Below are 24,540 nucleotides of genomic sequence, written 5' to 3'. Positions count from 1 at the left end.
AGGTGGGGCTTCCACGAGGTGATTGAGTCATGGGATTAGGCTTGAGGGGACAAGTTTGGCCTTTCCATGTCTGTGAGGACAGTGTTCTTCCTCCTGGAGGATGCCACCACAGGCTTCATCTTGGAAGCAGAGAGCAGCCCTCACCTGCTGGCACCCTGATGTTGGATTTTTCAGTCAAAATAATACAGTTGTATTGCTGACGAATTCCTCAGTCTTGGGGATTTTGCTATAAAAGAACACATGCACTAAGACAATCAATCAAGGAGAGAAAATAGAGTAATGTCATTCTATCAAGTACTTTGGGGAACATACATTTCAATGATTTTTAAGACCAAGACCAAGACCAAGAACAGTGGAGTTTGAGGGAAAAGTTTTCCAGTTGGGGTGAGAGAGCAGAAAAGTTCACGTTGGAGTTTTAAAAAAAAAAAAATCATATTGGAATCCTCTTCCCTCTAGAAAATTCTATAAAGCACACTAAATTTGAAAGTTAAGACAACGGGATGTAGCATTCTGATTTATAAACGTAAGATGTGGCAGTATCGTCCTTATCTATGACAGTAACAGGGAACGGCCGCAGAGCAATAGAGGGAGAAAGAGAACGGGAAAGATAAGAAGGGGGAGAGGGAGAAAGGTCAGTAGTGGAGGAAGGGAGGGAAGGAGGGGGCAGGGAGGACAGAACAGGGGAGAAAGGAAAGCAGGAGAAGAGCCCTCTCGGTTCTGGAAGGCAGAGCCCCAGCTTCCCAGGGCTGTGGTTTGACAGGCTCCACTCTGGATTTCACACTCATCTCGTTTCCTGCCTGGGAAGCTTCTCATGCATCTCAGTCTTTCAGGCTAGACAGTGCTGCTCCTTCACCAAGGTAGTCCAGAACAACCGCCTTGTCTCTCCATCTTGTTATTCTGCTAGCCATACATCCACGTCTTATATGTCCAATAATTCACCACCCCCCACTTTGAGATTCTCGCAGACGGAAAGGGCATCATTCACTTTGGATTCCTTACTACAGCCACCACGGTATTTTGCATACTGTAGATATTCTCCACATTTACTATCGACAGGGAAAATGCTAGTCACTGCTCATATTTTTTTTTTTAGCTAAGTGATAATCATAAAGAGATTTAATCTCATATTAGAGGAAATGATTAGAATGATCAATTTATAAAGCAATTCACCCTTTTTAAACCTCATGTTGGTAAAGAAAAACTCTATGATCATGAACCACAGGGGGTTGGAAGGGACCTTTGATATTCTTCCATCTCCATTATTTTACAGATAAAGGGAGTTCCTATGATATGACAAAAACAGAAAAGGCTTTGAAAGAAATCCTGGGAGAGCCCCATCTCAGTGGCCATGTGATCCTGGGTAAGTTACTGGAGCTTTCTTGGATGAAGGCAGCCACATGATTTATAAAACAGTGATAATAACATCTGCCTTGAAATATGATTGTAAATGTGATGAGCCACACAAAAAGTGTCAAGCACAATCAATGTCACATAGTAGGGACTAGGTTCTATTTGGTGTTGAATCTCTGGTGCTTGAAATGTGGATTATTGAATCTTTTCTGATTGAGAAAACAGGGACCCAGACCTTGAGTGAGGGTTCCCCAAGGGGAAGCAGAATTAGAGTCTGGGTTGGGTTTTAAAGATCATCTGTTGAACAGTTCTCAGAGTGTGTTCTGAGGACTCCAGGCTACCCCTCAACCCTTCCTTCTTTATCTGTGGAAGGTTGGATTTTCTTCATTTGTTTTGCCCCAAACAACTTCTTAGAACAGACTGAATGTAAGAAGCAAATAAGAGTCTGCAACTGTCTTAATTTAAGCCAGATTAAAGAGATTTTTCTAAAAGGCAAAACAATGTCACTCTTCTAATATTTTGGTTTTGAAAAAAATTGGTTTTTCCTAAAAACATTTATGTTATTTAATGTTACTTATAAAATAGGCAATGGGTTTGTTAAAAATGAATTATAAATCAATTTATCTTTCAAAATGTTTGTTTTAATTCCTAATATGAGTAAATATCAATAGACATAATGTACAAACACACAAACTCTTTGGAATTGTCACGGATTTTAAGAGTACCAAGGGAACAACATGTTTGCAAACTGATGTGGCCCAATATCCTCATTTTGTAGAAGGGAAATGAAGGCTTAGCAATAAACTCAGTCACGTGACATCACCAAGCACATTCATAACAAAGGCAAGGATTAGGCTTCATTCAGGTTTTCTATAACTGAGCTCTTAAATACTGCTGTGATATCAGAAAAGAAATAAAACAGATTTGGAGACATAATTTAAACTTTGAACCAAAGTTCCAGTCTTTCTAAGAACATTTCATTTCCCACCGTATGGTCTATATACTGGCAGGTTCTCACCTATTTTAAAGGATAACTTTTATGAGAGACGATATGATCAGTCAGTAAGAGTTCCAAATATATACAGTATCTGAAACCGTTAGGAGGCTCCAAAAGTCTACTACTGATTAACTGCCTACGAAAAACCTACTCCCACAATCAATGTAGAAGCCTCCATGGTGCTGAAAAGTCCTAAGCTTTGGACTGAGAGATTCTTGGGTTCAAAACTCTGAACCTTGTCCTCCTCATGCTTCAAAGAGGAGGAGGAAGAAATCCCCACTTCACAGAGCTGGAGGATTAAACAAAACAGCGCACTGGAGAGGGTCTTTAGCCCAGCTCTTCTCTCAAGTGTCCTGCACGGGTTGGGTCCTCCAAATCCTTGTCAATCACTTGATTTTTACTTCTGCCCTGCGGTTTCCATGGGAATTGGAGAGTGAGCTCACATCTGTAGAAAAGGAAGCGAGGAGTCTCTAAACCACTAGTTCCACTGATTCTATGGACGAAGTGTCTACCTCGAGGTAGAGGGGCACAGAGGTAGAGGCTGTGGGGCAGGGCCGCCGCTGTCCGTACTGCACCGGCTTGGGCAATGCTAATGTCCCAAGTGCCCACGTGTGCTTCACAAAGGGGCACAGAGTGTCCTCCTGAACCTTCCTCTGTGTTTGCTTTTTCCCTTTCATTATTCGTTTGTTTCTTTAGGAAGAGACCAACTGCAGGACCCCAGGAAAACTAAACAGCCTCTCCAGAGCCCTCCTGCCAACAAGCCTGCTGAAGTAGCCTGGGGTTCATGGGTGAAGGCTGGGGATAACGTAAAAGCAACATCATCTCCCATGTGGGATGCGATGAAAAGGGCTGAGGGTGTGAATCAGTTTTGGTTCTAGAAGTATCTAATGATGCACGTTTAGGAAACAGCCATGTTCCAGCCTCATTTCCTCTTGCAATCCAGGTGGGTCCAATCCAGCCACCGTCTTTATGCCCTGTGACAGAAGTCAAGCCTGGAGCCTTCCTTAGTTTTTACTGACACATTCCTTGTCACTTGCCCCAATCTTGCAACAGAATCACTGCAGAAAAACCAATCTTGATCAGATTTTCAACAAAGAAATTTACTCTAGTGATTTTTTTTTTTTTTTTTACATTGGAGAATTCCTTTGCCTGAGGAGACCAAAGTCCTTGAGTCCATTAGCTGAAGTAAAAAGCAATATGCTAATATATTAGATGGTCCATACCCTGTACAAATCACATACGACCTTAGCCTGTTTTTGACTTTTACTCAAAATGAAAAATAGCTCCCTCTAGTTAGCCAGAGTTCAGCCTGGCTGTATTTAGTGCGTCCTCACTATTCCGTGGGATCCCGATATAGTTGTAGAGAGTATAGATGTTTCATTCCATTTGCAGTCTCATATTTGTTTTGCCTTGATTTCATGCAATACTGGCAATTAGCCAGCTTCATTAACTCCTGACAGATTTTCTCAAGTACACTACAAGAAACACCACAGGAGAAATATTAAGAGATAACAGTATTCTGGAAGGAAAACTTGAAAATAAATCCTTTTCTTTAAGTCTATGTGTTAAGCCCCAGAAGCGTGATAAGGAAAATCCATCTCAGGAATCTAGCTTCTGACTTTTGTGCTGGAGGAAGTACTCATTAACAAACCAAAAATAGTTGCTGAGGTACAGCTATACAAAAAGTGTCCCGTGAGACTCTGGAAATAATTTTTAAAAATATGCTTTATGTACTTTAGAATTTATACTGTATCTAGAGTGATAAACATATATAGAACACAAAAACCATCAAAAGATGGATAAAAAAATACGTGCCTGGGGGTATATCTCACTGGTAGAGCATTTATCCAGCATGTTCAAGCCTGGGTTTAATCTCCAGAACCCACAGAAAAGAAAAAAAGCCACTTTTGATATCATGCTTCAACAGTAAGGAAAGTCATCGGACAGGAAGTGTCCTTTGGAGGAGAAGGTAATTTGGCAGGAGCAGAGCTTATGCAGAAAGGCAGCAGGAAGTGGTATAAAAAGAACATTTTAAAATTACTGAGTTCATTGTGCACTAAAGCCAGATGGTATTCTAGGTGCTGGGGATTCCAAGGTAGGCCAGAGGGCCACGGTGCTGCCCCCCAGTGCAGGCACTAGGAAGAGAACTCACTTGGGATAAAAGGGGAGGGCCTGGGAAAACAGGTGTACCCTGGATCGGTGGTCAGGCGCAGTCTGTCTGAATAAGGGATGTTGAGCTGACACAGAGGTGGGAAAGAGCCCTCCTCCTGCACCAGAGAGAAGCAAGGACAAAGGACTTGGTCAAAGCTCCCAAAGGAGGACACTGTGGCTGCCAAGTGCCCCAGTAAGCCCTCAGCGGGAATGCCAACCCATCTCTCCTGTATAAACCCCACTTTTTGGTGGACACGGGATGTCCCTGCACTACTTTCTCTGGCAACATTGCAGGCAGGTCTCTTTACGTTGCTGCCTCCTTTTCCTAGCCCTCCTACCCACCTACCCCCTGCCCACTAGAGCATGGACCCCAGCAAGGAAGGGACTTCCTTTCTCTCACCGTCATACTCCCAGGGCCCAGGACTTGCTTGGTATGTTGACATCGCTCAATCAATACACACCGAATGAAGGGACTGAATCAGCCACTGGGCCCCTTCTCCCCATGGTGGGCCCAGTGAGGCAGGGCATGGTGCTGGTAAAGACAGGCCAAGAAGTGAGGTGGGACGCTGACCCACGGTGCTAGTCTTAAAGTAACACTCCCTTCAGCGTTTCCAGGCTCTCAGGGGAGGCCAATTAGCACACTCATCTTAGGAACTTTCCTTAATGTGAGCAGTAACACAGAGGTAGCATTGCAGCCAAGTTATCCATTTCTTTAAAATTCCTCCTCTGTTCCTTCCTCTGCTGAAATACCCAGAAGTGACTTTTTATACTGACTAATTCTTATCATTAAGATAAAGGGAAAGCAATACTAGGGGAAGGAGAAAAGGAAATGCCTCACTTAGGGGACAGTCCCTGCCTCTCTTCTGTCTCTACATATGGTGGGATGATTATTTCTTGTTTGCAGATTATAAAACCTCCCCAGACCTTCTGTACTTCCCTCAGCCTCCTCTATCAGGTGGTGAAATGGTCTCTGCACCCGACCTTTGTGCAAAAGAAACATGGTTCTATTCTATGGGGCTTCTGCACTCTGCAGACAAAGGTATGCCTTCTTCTGCTTAGAACATTATTTTTCTTTATTCAGGAGTCTCAACAGTCTCCAAGGTCAGGTAAGAGCAAAGACGGCTCAGGGTGGAGAGCAGAGGCTGCAGGACAGTGTGCTACCTGTAGGGAGTGACCATGCCACCACTTCCAACCAACCAAATGATCAGACCATCCACTGTGGACTCTGGACCCCCAGCTGCTGGTATTGGCTGGGTTTTCCTAGGGCCCAATAAAAAGGCACAGAAAAGAATTTTTTTTTTAATTTAAAGTTTATACCCTCATTCTACCCCTACCCCTACCCCTACCCCTAAGAAGTTAAAAGACAAGCAATGGAAATGTCAAAGTGGCAGGCTTTTTCGTAATGGGAAGGAAAGAGGGGTGTGTGTGTGTGTGTGTGTGTGTGTGTGTGTGTGTGTGTAAGCAAAGGAGCAAAAAGAGGAGTGGGGAGATGAGGAGAGGAGACAAGAGGCAGGGGAAGGAAAAAGGGTCAGATACTGCAAACTACAGAAACTTGACTAAACAGTTCCCAGCCAAGCGGAAGTCTTTTTACTTAATCTTTATTTGGAAGAAGGAGAAAGGGCAGTGGGCTGGGAAAAGGAGCCTTGAAGTGGAGGCTGATCCAGGCACCTCCCTCTCCCCTGCTCCTCTCCTCGGAACTCTTGCTGCTCTTCCCCACTGCCTGGCCCTGCCAGAGCCAAGGCCCAACCACAGAAGCACATCCAGCCTCGGGGGGGGGGGGGGGGCATCAGCCACCTCAACAAAGGACGGGAGGTGGGCTTGCTACTTTATAACTCTGGCTACCCTGGGCTCTGGGAAGACAGGTGACCCCAGCTGAACAACAGGGTGGAAATGGGGGTCATGTTGGAGCAGATAGTTGGAACTTCAGAACACTGGGTGTGAGGGACCTCAGGGGCACTGAGCTGTGGGCAGAGAGGACTAGGGAGAGCCCGGAGGACATGGATCATAGCAGCACTCTGGTCCAGAAACTGGGAGGGCATAAAAGAATGGACGGCTGGGCTGTCTGGGGTTCTAATGCTGCTGCTGGAACACCAACAGGGGTAAAGACCAGGACTGCTGGGCCGACTCCACCTCTCTCCCTGATCAGCCGAGTGGAACACCTTCCCCCTGGAGATGACCAGAACTCACACAAGAGGCTGGGGAAGGGGTACCAGGACGTCACGGGCCTCTGGCTCCTACCAACAATCTTGGGACACAAGGTTCAGACTCTGAAGACAGTGGAAGATCACCCCAAACACATTTTTAGTGGGGCCACTACTTGAGATGGCATACCCATGCCTTTAATAGACTTTTAATTTTTAAAAAAAGTTGGCCAAGGCTTAAAAGAGTAACAGTGAAACTTCCTTGGCTCCAGGAAAAAAAAAATTTTTTTTTGAAAAACTTTCATTACAGGCTTAAGTGGGAGTTTTAATATTTGTACTGAGTTGATAGAAAATTTGAATAATTGCAGTCATCTGTAGCAATATATGATAAGTTGTTTCAAGGTAAAATTGAATGATTAATCATTTAATACATATTTGAAAAGTTTTGAGTTCATAATAAGAAAAGTTCTATGTTCAAGTATTAACTCATATTTTCACCCACTGTTTAATTTAAAAAGTTGGAAGAAATGTTTCCTTTATTATTCCCTATTTCCTGCCTTTCCTCCGGCTCCAGTATTGCTAATACACAGCTGAAGGATAAGATCATCTGGAATTTTCAGATTCTTTTCTAAGCTGAGGCCAACGCAGATCATCCACAAGGAAGTTCTGTGCCTCTGTTTTAAAGATAGCAATGCGGCGGCTCATGAAAACATTACATCCCACACCACCTTTCTTCATCATGAACTTCATCCTCACAATTAGAAATGCAAATAAGAAAGCCCCTTTTCATTTTGACCTGGTTCATGGGTTCAATAACTTCCTTATTCAATAGAAACATTTATGGAAGACCGACCATGCCTTGGGCATAATATGAGGTGCTAGGAATTTAAAAGCAACCAAGAAAGAGTCTGTGACTTTCCCAAGAAAGTACCAGTGAAACCTTCAATTTGAAAGTATTTTCCTTAAGCTTCATTTGTTAAAAAAAATAATAATAATTCTTACAATTCTGTACTTTGGACCTCTTCCACTCAGCCATGTGTACACAATTAAAAACTGGCAGATGACACCAAAAGATAGGACAAACGAAAGGAAAAATCGAAAAGTTGGACTTCATTAAAATTAAGAACTTTTGCGCACCAAAAGACACTTTCAAGAGAGTGAAAAGACAAGTCACAGAGGAGAGAAGCTACTCATAAATCCTACATCTGGTAAGGATTTAATTCTAGAATATATAAAGAGCTCCTGCAAACCAATAACAGAAAGACAAGCAACACCACTGAAAATGGGCAAGGGCCTTGACGGGACGCCTCTCACAGAAAATATAGAAAGATGCCCAACCTCATTGGTCATCAGAGAAATGCACATCAAAACCCAAACGAGAGACCGCTTCACAACTACGTAATGATTATTAAAAAGAAGGGCTGGGAGGACGTGGAGAAATTGGAACTCTGTACTTTTGCTACTGGAATGTAAAATGCCACGGAAAACAGTTTGGTGGGTCCTCAGTTAGGCACAGAATGACCATGGTGCAGCGATTCTAGTCCTAGGTGTGTATCCAAAAGAACCCAAAGGAGGAATGGATATTCCGAGGGCTATCTGAACACCCATGTTTTTACCCAAAGGTAAATACGACCTTTGCGTCTACCAGCAGATGAATGGAGAAACAAAATCTGGTCAGTTGCCTCCATTTTTGCTAGTATGTTCTATAAAGTCAAAGCAAACGCTGAATCAGTGAGGAGGGATTAGGGTCCACTGAGACTCTGACCACAACATGTTTGTCGACTGATCAGTTCATAACCTTGTCAGATGTCTGTGTCTGTTCAAAGACATCTTAATATGTGCTGTCGACTCGTTAACACTGAACTCCCGGCCAGCAGCGGCACAACTCACGCCAGAATGAAGCTCCTCTAACACACATAATTCCTCCGTAAGGCACGATTTACAGCCCTCTTGAGCTCCAGAACAGCACTTCAGCACCGTGCTCAGTGTCATTTTAAACAGGGAAATCAGCCAGACATGTTGTCTTACACATCTCATCCCAACTCCTAGGGAGGCTGAGGCAGGAGGATGGTAAATTCAAGGTCAACCTTTGCAATCTAGTGAGATGCTGTCTTAAAATAAGAAAATGAAAGGGGATGAAGCTCTGGGTACAGCACCCAGTATTGAAAAGAAAAAAAAAAAATCAAAGAAAACCTGGGAAATCACCAAGAAAAAGCACAAAAGTCCAAAGTCATGGCACTAAATAGAAGGCAAAGGAGGCAGGGAGGGGGGAAGGGGAGGGGGAGGAGGTGTATACAGTGAGAGCTCAAATAAGAATGCAGAGCCTGCCTTGTCTGAGCTCTGCTGGAAGGTGACTCCTGGTGACTCAAACTCTTAGCCCCTCTGCACATATCTGTGAATGGTGGCTAAAACACAGTGTGAGTATTGACTTTTGTTTTGGTGGGGGTACTGGGGCTTGAATTCAGGGGCACTCGACCACTGAGCCATCCCCAGCCCTATTTTGTATTTTATTGAGAGACAGGGTCTCACTGAGTTGCCTAGCGCCTCACCGTTGCAAGGCTGGCTTTGAACTCGATATCCTCCTGCCTCAGCCTCCAGGACCACTGGGATTATAGGCATGCACCATCACTCCCAGCATGAACACTGACTTTGAAGTTGCAAATAAAGGTAGCCCACAGGCAAATCACATGAATAAAAAACACGAACCATGAGGGGATCCACTCTAAATACAGAGAATGGGATATCATTCAGCCACAAAAAGGAAAGACATCTGGATACATGCTGCAACATAAGGGCGACCACTGAAAACATCATGCCAAGTGACATGACCCAGACAGAAGAGGACGAACGTCATCTGAGTTCCCTCATATGAGACACTGGCAATACAGGCAGGTTCACTGACCAGAGGGTGCCAGGTGTTGAGGGGAGGGGGAATGGAGAGTTACCAGGGAATGGGTTCAGAGTTGCAGTGTGGGATGGGGGAAGGGTCCTGAGCTGGATAGTGGAGGCAGCTGTTCAGTGAAGACTGTGACTCATGCCCCTGCACTGCACACTTCAAGTGGCAAATTTTATGTTACATTTTATGGGGGGAAAAAAATCGGTGGCTATCCCGAAGAAGATTAAAAGGATCATGTTAATCTCCTGTGAAAACAAAATCAAATGCAGATGCACTGACATATCTATAGGAGAGAGACTTCCTCATCTGCACTTCCTTTGAAAGCAAGAGACTTCTTTAATAGGTTTTTCTCCTTTGATTTATAAAACCTCCTTAAAATGGGGCTATTTAAAAACATCAGCTGATTACTGAGGAAAACAAGTATATTAAATGTGTGTGTGTGTCATTTGTTCGGCTTTATTTCATGCTTTGGGTGAAAATTTAAGCAGAACTATGAATCTTCCGACTCTTTGCCAGGAAGGGCCAATTCGAGAGCCTAAAATTCCTAATTTTTCTTTGAAATAAAATAGGGGTGAAGTGGTGGTCTTACGTCATTATTGAGGTATATTGGCACTACGTGTCCCCTTTCTATGACCAACGTCTTTCTTCTCTGCTCCCTTCCTTCCTGAAAGCCCTGTTTTCCTGTCTCTGGAGAGAGCCATCTGTTAGAATACGGCTGTGGTTGCAACCCCAACTCCGACGTTCCCTTTTAAATATTTCTTGACCCAACAGTGACAAAGAAGCGTGGCTGAATATAAACATAAATGAAATGTGCTAATGTGGAATGCAAACAGTATGAAAATGTAAACTTAAAATAGGAAGGAATCCATAGCCAAAGAACAAAGTCTATTAAAATTCTTTCAATCTTTTAAAATACATCATAAAATGAAAAATGTTTTGCTGCAGAATAACAGTTTGGCTTCTTTTATGGTCGAAAAGAAGGGTAATTACGATGGTCAGGAAAACACATTGAGCAGCTGTATACGGTTAACAATAGATCCATTACATGATGTGCGAGGAAACTGGCACTCCACACGTTCACGTTTCCTAGAAATTAGACAGTCTTCCCAACTGGAGGAGATACCAAAAGAGACTGTTTTCTATTAATTGTGGCTTTGTACCAGTGGGGTTTTCAGAGCCAATTGGATCATTTTTCTTTTGGGACAATTCCCACATACTATTATATGGGATTTGCATATACTGATTTATACGTACTCTGAAGTATGTACTCTGTAATGCTGTAAAAAGTGGTTTTTAGGTTCTTAAAAATCATCTATTTTTAATGCTTTAAAAATGCCCATTTCAGGAGATTCTTTCACACATGTACATCTGTTTAGAAATTATGGGGGAAAAAAAGCATAACAAATAACTCTGCAGTTTGTTTTATGAAGGCTAATTAATAGGTACTTACTCATTAAAGACTAGGTCTGGCGCAAAATAGAGAAATTGGCTGTTCGTATGTTTGTACGATCTCCAGCTCAAGGCAAATGATGATAGACACATCCAAGAATACTGGATTAGGGTAATTTGGTCCTCAAGAGGCAAGTTTTTAAATCCTGAAGAACAGAACAATTAATCACAGAAATACACTTAGCATTTAAGTACATTCCAGGAAGAAGCTCCTTAAGTCAGCCTCTAACAGCTACCTTTACTCTAATAGACTTGAATCAATTCAACAGGCATTTACGGAGCACCCACCATAGACCTGGCCCTGTTCAATGCTCTGCTGTAAATTCGCCCTAGATGCTCAATAAGGGCAAACTGTCGGGGCCAACTAAAACGGAAGAATTGGGTGAGGTTCAGTGTAGATGACAGTGGAAACTCTTCCTTAGACCAAAAGATACTGTATAACCTGTAACTCTTGCTTCATCCCACCCACAATTAATGACACCAAACTAAAGGGTGATTTAATAACTGTTGACACCTGCAAATCTGCAATAATGGCAAAGGATTTTAGTTTTCACAACTCTGTAGCACTTCACGCACAGGAGTCCTTGATTCCCATAGTCTGGGGTAAGACCGGATGCAGACAATGCTCAGCGGAGGAGCACCTGTCCTCAGCACCTGGTCCCTTAGGAGCCTTCTTTTGTTCCCTGGTGCCCTTTCTGTGCCCTGCATCTTGTTATTCATTGTAGAGTTTCACCCAGGCAAGCTCCACCCGAAAGTACCGGTCATCAGAGCCTTCCCCAATGTCAGGTGTTCTGGCTGCTAATCAACTACAGGTAATCTAAGAAACTACTCTGGATTCATGGACCAGGATAATGCAATGACAATTCCAAGTCATGCTTCAGTACATTACTAGGGGCCTTATTAATAAAACTCTACAGCACTGAAAATGACCAAGAAGTAGAAATTTCAAGCACAATGTTAAGGGTGCTGGGAGTAAGGTGGTAGTTTTGGACCACAGGGCTGCTCAGGGACTCTTATGATTGACTTACTAGGCCCTGGCTTACCTGGCCTATGCTTAGATGAGCCCTGGCTATGAGCTGGTAATACAGGGGTTCACTGTGACTTCACCAACATAATGTATTTTCACCTTAATAATACTTTTTTGGATGAGATTTCCCATTTTAATCGTCAACATCAGAAATGTAGCTGTTCTATTAACAACAGAATCCAGATCCTTCTTTCAAAAAAAGAAATGAGCTCCTTAACTAGATTTTTCCTCCACACTCCATCCACTGGCTATCCACGCCAAACCCTGGAATCAGGATGTAAGGGATGCTAACTCCAAGGGACTGTCAGCCAGTGGCCCGGCGGAGGGAGATTGGCTCAGGATGTGGACTGCGCGGGGGAGACGCAATCCTACCTGGAAGTACCTTTGCCCACTTCACGACTTGAATCATCTGTTTGCCGGCCAGGCGGTTGAGCGTGGAGAGCAGGTTCTCGGCTGTGTCTGGCTTTGAGCTGTCGTATCCCGCATACACAACTTCGGGCTCGATGTTTTCCAGGACCATGGCAGGGGAAGGTGTGAGCGCTCGGGAAATGGTGGAGAGCTGGGGAACCAGTGCCGTGTTGACTGAGGGCTCTTTTGCAGGAGCGATGTAGGTTGTCCCCTCCTCGGGGCTCTGGGGGGGTGGGGGCGGTGGCTGCTGCTGCTGCGGAGGCTGATCCTCATGAATTCCTTTTAACTTTCCCAACTTCTTTGACTTTCGGGCTGCAAAAAAAAAATCATAAACGACACGGGCAAATTACAACTGCCCAAGGCAAATTACAATGAACGGTGACTTGACGTCAGTCAAAGCTTACTGGCATCCTGTCTTTCCTTCTGAAGAGTTCTTGCTACACTAATAGGAACACAGCCTTTTAAATATGTTTCTAATAGAACATGTACAAAGCCCAGCTATGATCACTTTGGACATTAGGATAATGAATGCCTCCCTTCTTTCATTCATTCTAGAGATCTGCCCCGCCTGCCTCCTAGAGCAAGATGCTGCACACTCTGCATAGGAACCCAGCTAATCACTGCAGCATGATCAGACCTCATCCTGGTCCTCAACAGGTGTTCAACCCAGTGACGGAGGAGCCAAGGTGTGTGTCACAAAATCATATTGCAATGCGGATAGAAATGGGTCCCAAGATAAAAATAAATACAGCTAAAATTTAATGAATGCTTGGCAACACCAGGCTACTTAATACAAACATAGTACAAACTTATAGGATCCAAAGCAAACACAGACCAGGGCTAGGCTACACCAATTAACTTGATTTTTTTTTTTTTTAAATAACCCTTCATGGGCTGGGGATGTAGATCAATGGTAGAGCACACGCCTAGCATGTGTGAGGCCCTGAGTTCGATTTCAGTACTGCAATCAATCAATCAATCAGTCAAACCTTAAAAAATAACCATTTGTGTTTACAATTACAGGCATTAATATTTATCACACTCGTCACAGAAAAACCTGCAATGCAGATGGAAGACAAGCCATCACCTCACAGCAGATAGATTTGCTACACAGTCATTAGATATATGAATTCTAAGGCATTTAAAATTAACAAAGCAATTTTAAAGTTTCACTCGTTAGTTTGTCCACTGTATCTGTCAATAAAAGACTTGACAGACAAATCTGGTTTTTAGAACTGTTTCAATGAAAAACAGATGTATCCCATTCATATATGCTAATAGGAAGCTGCAGGGAAAGTGTGGGCCAGCAGCCCTGAACAAAACAGTAAGCGCAACCAGGATGCCTCTGATGAATCAAAGGCTGAACGTAAACAACAACAAAATCAGCAAAGTGCCTCCAAAACCAAAAATAGAGTAGAAAAGAATCAAGCAGCAACATCATCCAAAATGCCAGTCAACTGGAGATTCTATGAGAGTTCCGAAAAATTCTCAAGAGCATGGGTTGGTCCTTGGGGCAATTAGATACTGTTCCTAGGTCACATGAACTTCTCTAAGACTTGGTTCATTTGTCTGGAAAACGGCTGGCTGTGACAAATAATAATGTGTTAGAAATAACCACTGATACAGAAATACTATTTCACTGTCACTTTTCATTCTTGCTCACAATCTTGTAAATATTAAAAATATTCTAGTTCATCAAAATGTTCTTATCCTTTATATAAGACGTGGTAAGATTTGATGATAGTCATACTTTGATTGACTAGAAACAGCCATGGGTGATATTTTCAAATTTATTAAAAGTGATATTTGCTTGCAAATTAATTATAAAATTCCTATTTGTTTTAGGCCTTAGGTCTATAATGCTGTGTTTATTCTCACGGCTGACTTAAGGTCAATGCTATGAAATTCCATGAAGAATACTTAATATTTTCTCTAGCACTTATACAGGCATAACCTATCTGTGGCATAACTTATTGAGTAGATTGTCAATATCACATTGAGCATTTTGATTTTACTCAATTTTATGCTTTAATTTTGTGAATATCTTTTTGGGATACCTGGAATTGAGTAATAATCTATATTTACTTAAACAGTTCAAGGTAATCGATGCCTTTAGTGTGCAGCTTCTATAGCCAACCATATTTACCCAGTGACTTTTCTAAAAGCCCAGGGAGTATAGTTTATACAAATAATTATATTAGTCAAAGTAACTTTTTTAGAAATGGCAGTCTCATTATATTTAAACTTTTGGAAGTTGGAAATTAGGTCTACATACTCCTAATAACATCATATCACTCCCTGTGATGCTTATGGGTACTAAACAAATGGTTATTGAATACGTTTGTTTCATCTCCAAATGTTAATCAATTTAACAAACTATTACATATATGAAGAATTAATTTACTTCCCTGTGGCACATGAAGGCCAACTTCTGAGATTGTAAGATAAAACCTCCAAGTTGTTATTCCTTTTCAAAGTTTCTACTAATGATCCATTTGTGGAGTTATACTCTTAAAATATCATCTCTAAAATACAAGCTAAAATGTAGTGAACACTTAGGTTCTGAGCAGTTTCATGTGCTATGTATATGTTTTGAGCATTCTGATGCTTACCATGGCCCTAAGACCAGGCACTATTATCTATTTCCATTTTTTTTTTTCAAGTGAGACACAGAAATGAGGTAATCTTCTATGGCTGCAGAGCTGGTTAATACCAGCGCAAGGATTTGGATCCAGTCTTGGCTCAGAGCAGACACTTATAACTTCTATACTCTATAGTTTTTCTTCTAATCCTTTCCTCTAATTTGTATTATTTTTATACTTTTAAGATTAGCACAAGCTTCAAATCCAAGTATATAATTAAGATGTTTGCTAATTACATTTTCAGCTGAAGATACTTAATGAACATTGTTTCTATTATCCAAAGCATCAGTGAACATAATTTTAGGTCTTATCACTGTTTAGCACCTTACTACATTAAGGCGGAATTAATGGCCATTGGGCTTGGGGACCTCATGATCCAAGGAGGCCAGAGCTATGCTCTTTCTCAATTGCCAGCACCAGCAGCCCTACATATGTGTGTGTGTGTGTGTGTGTGTGTGTGTGTGTGTGTGTGTGTATTTGTGCATAGGGTACACAAATGTGATTATAAATGTCTCCCAATTTCACTTCAACTCACTGTCCCACCTGGATGTCACCATAACTAGTGTGTGCTTAGTGACTGCCCTCAGGTGCCAAGTCATTAATGACTAATGGTAGTGTCTTGGCAGCTAGGTTTCCCTGGCACTGCCAAGAGACAGATCTCCATAGATTCCTCATGGATTTCCTGCCCCAGGTACTGGCAGTGGTGAGGCCCGGCTTCCTATATCTACTAACATGTGCAATGGCAAGCAGGGAGCCTCTCGGTGGGGCTGTAGAATAATTGAGAAAAATTTCCAGTGGCATCTCAAGATTCACTAAGGCCTGGAAACATGCTTGGCAAGATTTCTTGCTCGGTTAGCACTACCTCCAGAGGCTGAGGTGACCCTCAGGTCCGAGCACCCATGGTACAGAAAGATGGCTGCCCACAGCAGCCCCAAGAAGATGATGAGATCCACAGAGTTTTTCTAACGCTTCCGTCACTTACAGACTCATTTGTCTAAGAAATGGTCAGAAGGATAACCACCCCCAATACCTCTACTAGTAGAATACAAGGTGGAGATCTAGAAGAATAAAGATTTTTTTTCCTCCAATCACACCATTTCACTAGGAAAAAATAAAGTGAGAATTCTGACATTTTACAAATGCTTTCTTCCATCTCTTGAAATTTAAGGTCCTGGCAATAAACATCAGAAAATTATGTTACAACATGTATTTTTCTGTTCACGGGCCACATGTAATTACAGCCCATAGGACACTGACAGCACCTCCTCCATGCACTTTAGCAGGTGATTTTTCTTGCCACCTCATACCTGGGGCATAGATTTCATCGAAATGACCCTGACCATGTTTCTGCATGACTTCACTTTGTCTTCCTACTGCCAGAGGAGACACAGGGGGCAACTAAAGATTTCGATGTCATTTTTCTACAGGTTTAATTGGTCGCACAGAAAAACCATCCTAATTTGTACTAATAAGAAAAGGAGCATCTAAATGGTCCTCAAGGCAGTCGCTCTAATAGAATGTGGTGAGGGTCCAGGGGCAAGATGCACTCATGAATAAAGAAATAGCTACTCAATTGAGTATAGCAAAGTGGCATTTCAATTGTTGATAAATACTCCTAGAGTGGTTAATAAAGTTGAAAATGGAGTGTTTCCAAAAGTATTTCCAAGTATTTTCAGCTTAGCAAATTAACATGCATTGTTAATTTTGTTAGCTTTGAAAGCCTACAAAGATAAACACAAACCCAACCTTGGGCCACTTTAAAAGACTTTCCAAATGAATGGATCTCCTCCATATTATTAAATTTTAAAATTTAAATCTATCCATATGCATCTTTATCTATATCCATAATAAATACAATTTTGTTGCTGGTGTTGTAGAATATGTTTACCAATTACTTAGCAAAAAACCTAATATCCATAGTGTAGGGAGTTTCCTGCTTTGCCAGCAATGCAATGTTGACCAACAAAAATCTGAGCCCTGACAAGATTAAAATCTCAGAGAAGCTGAATCAATACAGTAATTAAATTTATAAAGCTGCTGCTGATAATTTTTAGGTGAGGATCCTGACAGTATATTTGGAGAGAAATGGCAGGGAGAAATTATCTCATCTCTTCTTGGGGCTCACACTTTCCTACCCTCTCTGTGTAATTCTCAACATGCCCAGAGCATGAGTTGGAAGTGAACCAGGCCACCTTCTTGTATGGGGATCCACCCACAGTCAAGAGCCACTGACCCACCAAAAAGGGCCTCCCTCAGCCAGAAACCAGAACTGAGCAGAGGCTTGTGGGAATACAGGGGAGTGGGAACAGGGTTCTCTGATAAAAAGGTTCTGGAGGACCCCTTCCCTGTGACAGAAATCCACCTTCCCTACTGGACACAGGGGGACAGAAAAGGGGCAAAGCCAGGGCTTTCCAGCGGGTACCTCCAAGTAAAACAGATGATGAACATGATTATTTGTATGGCATTTGTATTTTCTGTAATCGTATTCTTCCTCTCCCCGCCACCCTTCATTCCTTTTTTTCTTTTAAAGGAGTCAGATTCAGGGGAATGTACACAAGAGGACAGATGTGGGAAAGCTCCATCTTGGCCCAGGGTTTTAAAGATGAGACAGCTTGTCTTCAAGGCATGGCCAGGCTGGGGACTGGGTGAAGTCAAACAAGAGCCTCACAGGAAGAGGAAACAGTCAGGGAAGTAGTTTCTTTGTGATCAGCTCAGGGCATCGGAGAACGCTTCCAGAACTTTCTTCGGCTGAAACAGTGGCTGGTTTTGGATTAGGACAAGACCGAGCACCACTGGGATAACTGGCAGGGCCGAGCCTACCCTGTAGCCCTAAAGCTCTCTGTGGCACCTCTTAGGAAGGACATAGGGCACCAGGGTCTGGTGGACAATCAATTATTCTGAGTGAAGATTCCTACTTGGTCCCAGCCATTGCTGTTCTGAGGTATCAGAGGGAGCAACAAAGCAATAAATGCTCCCCCTTGCAAGTCCCTGGATAAAACAGGAAAGCAATATAAGGAGGGAAAAAAATCTGGAGCTCACAGACTCCACAGTAGAGGTTGAAGGAAGTGAGAAACCCAATAGCAGTTTTGAAAACTTGAAGTGACATTTGCTGAATCATGTTGAATAGTTACAATGCATTTTTCTGTGTCCACTGAGGCCAAGATAAGACACAGAGGATTTAAAAGGCAGAAGAAAGGGTTTAGATTAGACCTCAGCAAAATTCCCTTCAAGCATTCTGGAATGTGTCATGGGGAGAGCCTGGAATGTATTACTCGCAAGAACACACAACACTCTATAAACTCCGAGTCTTAGGCAGACAGGCACCTGTTCCCAAGTACAGTTCTGCCCTCAGGTGGGAAGGTGAATGAGCTGGAGACCCGGGGGCCCCACCATGGAAGCAAGTAAGACCCACCAAGGTACAATCCAGCCCTAAATTCATCTGAAATGAAAGTCTGATTCCTATGTGTCTGAAAAACAAAAATATATCCTTTTCACTTATAAGTCAGGTAAGAGACAAGTTAGAAATATTTCTCCAAGAGATGCACAGAGAGCAAATACTGTGATCTCAGAATACACTCTTGAAGGAATATCCAGCATTGTAGAAACAAACAAACAAAACCCACCTAAAGTTCTCTATGCTCCCTCTTTCACACCACCCTTTTAGAAAGGGGTTTCACCACCGTAATTAATGCACAGGAGTGTTTGCTCAGTCCCATATCTAAAGTATACTTTGGGGTTTCTTCAAATTCTAAGACTGTATAATTTGCCTAGTGGGGGAAAAAGTAAAGAGCTATCATTAATTGAGGATCCACATGCCAGACACTAAGAAAGCATCTTTTAAAATACATCCCATTCAATCTTCATATGCACCATATGAGGTAGTGACTTGCAGAGTGACAAGCACAGTGCGTGGCTATGGTAGTTAGGGTGAGAAGCCCCTTCACACCAGTAGCAGACCTCTAAGCAGGAGCTTAAAGGGGGCCAGAAGGGGATCTAGAGGCACAATAACTTTTCTCAGTTATCTGCAAGATTAACTCTAGGTCACCTCTGTTGACAGAAGCTTGTCTTTCAAAGAAGTGGCATATACCACCCTGAACCAGTATGGCGGCTTTCTTGTCTAATTCCCTGGGCAGTGCAGTCAACCTCTGCAGACATGGGTGTTACTGCTCTGGGGACAACCTAGGCTTTTTGCTTTTGCTCCTGGTTAGGACAATTGCTCTTAATTCTAACCAGAGGAACAATCTAAAAGATAAAAGTCAAACCAACCTGTTTTATGAGATCTAGAATAAACTGGAGGAAGAACTTTATCTCTTCCTGAAAACAAAGTTTACAAGTTCCATTGCAACTGATAATCTCTCAAATATCTTTTAAATCAATTGGCATTCTTTAGAAAATACATATTATCTTCTTTGTAAATTACTCTCTAGGAATAACTATTGGATTGATAAATATGTGTATGCTAAGCCTCTAAGTTTTATAACATACTTAAAATAAAATTTAAAAAACTGGCTCTGTGATAGACATGGCCACCCAGCCAAGAGCCCCTCCCTCAGTTAAAAAGTGAATTATTTTACAGCTGCAAGGGCTGCCCTGTTGGCATGTGTCTGAGCAGAGGATTTACTACATGAAGCATGATCTCATTGGGTATGCAAGGAAGACAGCCTCATTAGAAATGGTTTATGAAGAAACATTACTGTTTTAACAAGGTCACGGAGGTGGCTGAGGTACAGGTACGAGGCAGAAGGCAGTGACCTGGAAATAGACTGTGGCACCCTGCTTAATTGACTGCACCCTCCCAAGTTCTAGCATAATCCTCACTAGGCTCAGGCTGACAGGACAAGTCAGATGCAAGAACCTATCCTGAGTAGAAAACCCAGAGAACGGGCTGGGTGCAGACCTCCTCAAACTGGAAGTCACCTGGAGAGGGATTCACCTTAAGCAAATATCATACAGAAATATAAGAGCTAGGGGCTGAGGGCGCACAGCTCAGTGGTGGAGTGTGGGCTTGGTATGCACGAGACCTGGGTTAAATCCATAGCACTATAAAAAAAGAAGAAAAAAGAGTTTACTAAACAGATGTCTGAGGAGGATATTAGGCTAGATAATGGTATTTTTCTTTACAAAAAATTCAAAAGAAGATGCCTTAAATAGGTGCTCAAAGAATATTCAAAATATAACTCACAGACTTCCTTGGATGTGGCTTTTCCAGTCTGTTTGGATGATCCTGCTTTCCCTCTCAGCATCTGTTGCTACTTTACTGCAATGGATTCCACATCTTGGTGCCTTTGGTACCCAGGCCCCTTGCAACTTGGACTTGCCCCAAAAGCTATGAGGTGACTAAAGATGTTGCCTGAATTCAATTTCTGAATTTTTTTAAAGGATCAGCATCATTTATATATGTAAGAAATAAAAACCATTTATGAGAAGTGAAAAAATATACAGTTGAGGACACTAGTCTAGTTTCATCTCCAATACTAATTTTCTTGAAAAATATTTCTACTTGTTTTCTTCAAAAATGTTTCTCCTCATCAAAAATATTCCTTAGTTCAATATTCTTTCTGTAAAATGATTACTCAAAGCTATAACATTATAATTTTAATTATTTTTCCAAGGATTATTCCTTAACAGCATAAAAATCACCTAAATTTAAAATAGATCAAAATAATCTTTAATATTATTCATATGAAGAATAAACTGGGCAAGTTTTACTCAAGACTACCAATGTGGAGACTATAACTGAATAATCAAAAAAATCATCAAAGTTGTTTGCTAAGAAAAGGAGCCGAGCCACGAAGTCAGGTAATCAAACAGAAAATAACAGTCCTCTGCATGGATAGAGAAGTCATGTGTTTTACAAGTGGTTCACACAGAAGATAGTTCCTCCTTCTGAGTTCTATCACTCTAATATTAATGACATTTTACGGCCAAACAGAATTTTTAAAGTCTTCCAGTTATAGGCTAATACCAACATAAAACAGGATGAGCCTAAGTGCAAATTAACGAGTTAACAGGATGCCACTCAAGTTGGGGGACAGATTAAACAGACCCCGGAAAGAGAAAAACCAATGTTAATGTTTACAGCTTTTATGTGCTTTAAATAAATATTATTCCACATTTTATTCCACTGACATTATCAGAGTGAGTCTAAATTAAGAATTAATAGTAGCCAATGATGCATGTACTTGAAAAAATAGTTATTTTTCTAGGCCGGGTTCTCTTCAGGATACGGACTGAACTGGTCTGGAAACTCCCAGATCAAGCAGAGCCAAACCCAAATGGACTTTTTTGAATAAGTGACCCTCTTGCAGTTGTTCCTCAGGTTTCCATTGCCCCCAGGGCTGGTCCTGCAGCATCCTGAGGCACTTTGATGATGCCTTGTGCTGGCAGGTTTTGGGCATCCGTGCCAGGGAGGGGGAGATGCAGGCCTGCCCTGCCCAGCTCTGTTTACAAGGCTCACTTCTATTTTTTCATTTGGTATTCTGCCACAGTGTAAATTCCAGAGCTTTGATGACTCTCTCCAAACCTAATTCAGCACAGCAGGGTGAACAAAAGCTTCTTTAAAAGAATATGCTTTCCGTTTGGGTTTCCAAAGTATTCTTCACATTTACATCATTTAGCAACACCAAAAAAAAAAAAAAAAAAAAAAAGAAGGAAAGAAAAATTCACTAGAGATAAACAGTTCCTAATAAACAAGAAGGGAACTCATTGAAAACAAACATAACAGTAAAGGGAGTACTATTTTTGGCGATTCCTTATATTGTGCACTTTTTCTTTCACATTGAGAATAAACCATGCACTTAGATGGAAACCAGCCAGTCCTTCTCCATCAAAGCTGAGGAGGTGCACTGCCCTGAGGAAGACTTCTGGGAGGTATATGTAAGTACTTCAGGAAGGATAAGTGGGCCTTTTGGGCAAGTGGTTTTTTTGGAGGGGTGCAATTCACTTTTAAATCATTGCCGGTAATTCTTAAAGTAACAACATGTTTACAATAAAAAAGTTAAAAACAGTTTTTGTTTCTCCTCTCCTACTGTTTGCCACATCCTTCAAGTATTCTTGTGTTCCAAAGATGGCTTCCCTGTATCTGAAGCAAGACTTCTGGCACCTGATGAGTTTAACACTCCTATATGGAGCTCAGAGGAACGAGTGGGATCTTGGGTGGGCAGATTCCACTGGTGGCTTTGCTGGTGTGAGAGCAAGCCCCTCCAGGTATGACAGGTGGCTCTGGAAAGTCAGTTTTTCACTGATGATTTGGATTAAAGTCAATTTTATGCTACAATTTTCAAATGAGTAATGCTGTTCTGAGTTACATACCATGTAAAACACAAATTTTAATCCCCAGCATAATTTTTAATCCCCTTACGTAAGAAGAAGAATGACACAAGGCTATAACTTTCCCTTTAGAAAATGTATTTTTTTTTTTTTTTTTGCGGGGGGATCCACAATTAAGGTTAGAAAGTCTCTTTTAGATTTAGATAGTCTTCCTTCACAGATTTGGCCATGAAAAACAAGTCATGAGACCATACCCAACAGAATGACACTCTAGATTCATTTATTTGATTTCTGGATTATTATGCTTAGAACTTGTCTAAGTATTTGATTGCATGGCCCACAGTGTGCATTAAAGAAGTGCTTACTGAACAAAGCAAAGGACAGAGCAAATGAACTGAATGGATATTTTGCTTATCCTCTAGAACCAGTTAACTTTCTCAATGTGTTGACTACAGCCACAATTCGCTGTGGAGGCTTTTAAGAGACAGAAAGAGAGGCTGTTGGGTTTCCCTCCAAACATCAGGGTATGGTCTACCCAAAAAACAACTCTAGTCAAAGTGCAACCCAGCCTTGCTAACAAAAAGGAGCCAACTAACTGTTGCCCAAGAAGAAATGTGCTGGGTGCAGAAGCAGACAGGGCTGGCAACCCATGCCCATGGGGCCTGCTGCTGGCTTCTCTTGCTGGGCAGCACCCAAGCAGACAGTTTTGTCACTTCCGACTCTGGGAGAGTCTGAAGGAGATGGAAAAAGGGAGAAGCCAAACAAAAAAAACAAAAGAAAAAAAGCCCCACAAAAGAGAGGCTTTTACTCTTTAGCTTCATGGAAACACACTCCAGAGACAGAATACAGAAAAGGCAGCCCGTCTTCCTAATCAGAGGGCCCAGTAAGCACCAGGGAGACACAGCAGCCTCTCTGCGGGTGGACGCACGGGGTGTCCTTGCTCTTGACCCTTTCTATACTTGTGGAAGGGCTGGAGAAATGCAAAGAAAAGCTATGATCATTTCCTACCCTGAAAGACCATCGATGATTTGAGGTTCCAGGACCCAATTTGTGGGCACCTGAACAGAATTACAGCTTTCTAAGACCAGAAGGGACCTCACAAAACAGCCAGTTTAATCTCATTTTAACTCAAAGGGAATAAGGCGCCAGGAAGATAAATGGCTGGCCCGAGATTCCAGCTGGTAGAGGGGGTGTATACAACGGGTCGCATCCTTTCAAGTCCAGCGGCCTGTTAGCAGGGTCAGCCACAGAATCTGATTTAGGTAAAGGAACTGTGAAAACATGTTTGCTCATGAGACATTTACCCTTTATATTTCTTTATGGTAGGTTGGAAGGCATTGATGAAAATTATGAGGGGGAGGCTAAAGACCTCTCCCAAGCCCACGGACAACCACTGTACTATCTACTCAATTTGGTGTAAACATAAAACCAAACAGAATTCTAGACTGTAAAATTCAAAAAAAAAAATGCTTCTCCAGAATTACCATAAGAAGTTGTTACAGGTGGAGATGACAAAGCTCCTCATGATTCTTGGTGGTTATCAGACCACCCGTGTTTGAATGATTGTCAGCTGTCTTGGAAGGACACCTCTGTTTTGGTGATGATACACCAGAGGACAAGGCTTGGCAAATCACCTGCTAATTGGCATGTATTGTTCCAACTGTAAATATCAAGATGATCTTGAATAACTGCTGCAGACCTATCAAAGTCCCAAGAGTTGAAATCAATACATGAATGACAAATGGAACGTAAGCATGAGTTGAACCCCTTGAGGGCAACTAAGACTACCTTGGCATAAACATGCAGTTTTCCTAAGTACAAAGCAGCATTTGGATAATGGATCTAATGTATTCCCAACTAGCCTTGCCATATTATCTTCATGTTACAGGGCATAAGCTGATCTCTATGGGAGTCAATGTTTTGTTACATTTAAATTACATAGGTTTGGTCAAGAAATCATTTACTTGAATTATTCTCTATATTAAAAGTTGTTATATAGTTCACATTTCCCAATTTTCACATGCTTAAAAAACAAACAAAATCTTAACATTGTATTTTCTGGGAGCCACTATCAACCAGCTTTTTGGAGGGCAAATATACTGACACATTAAAAAAAAAAGATGGAAGAAATAAATTAAAAATTTTGGGAAGAAACTCTAAGATACACTATCCAGCTATCTGAATAATTTATAAGACCCAAAAGTTATTAT

At 41.9% G+C, this 24,540-nt stretch overlaps 1 protein-coding gene across 1 annotated transcript in view; it reads right to left on the bottom strand.

Annotated features, from left to right (window-relative positions):
• The window catches only part of NR3C2 (nuclear receptor subfamily 3 group C member 2), a 317,712-nt gene that overhangs the window by 42,166 nt on the left and 251,006 nt on the right, over positions 1 to 24,540 (bottom strand). The window contains exons 5-6 of the mRNA XM_081302992.1: positions 12,384 to 12,731; positions 10,986 to 11,130 (exon numbers count right to left, since the gene is read on the bottom strand). Coding sequence (XP_081159118.1) covers positions 10,986 to 11,130; positions 12,384 to 12,731 — 493 coding nt within the window. The remainder of the gene's footprint in view (positions 1 to 10,985; positions 11,131 to 12,383; positions 12,732 to 24,540) is intronic.

The sequence above is a fragment of the Spermophilus citellus genome, assembly GCF_964194105.1.
Source record: "Spermophilus citellus genome assembly, chromosome: 8".
In the NCBI taxonomy this organism is placed as follows: Eukaryota; Metazoa; Chordata; class Mammalia; order Rodentia; family Sciuridae; genus Spermophilus; species Spermophilus citellus.
Note: the sequence above shows the minus strand (reverse complement) of the source record. Positions and strands in the feature narration are given on the sequence as shown.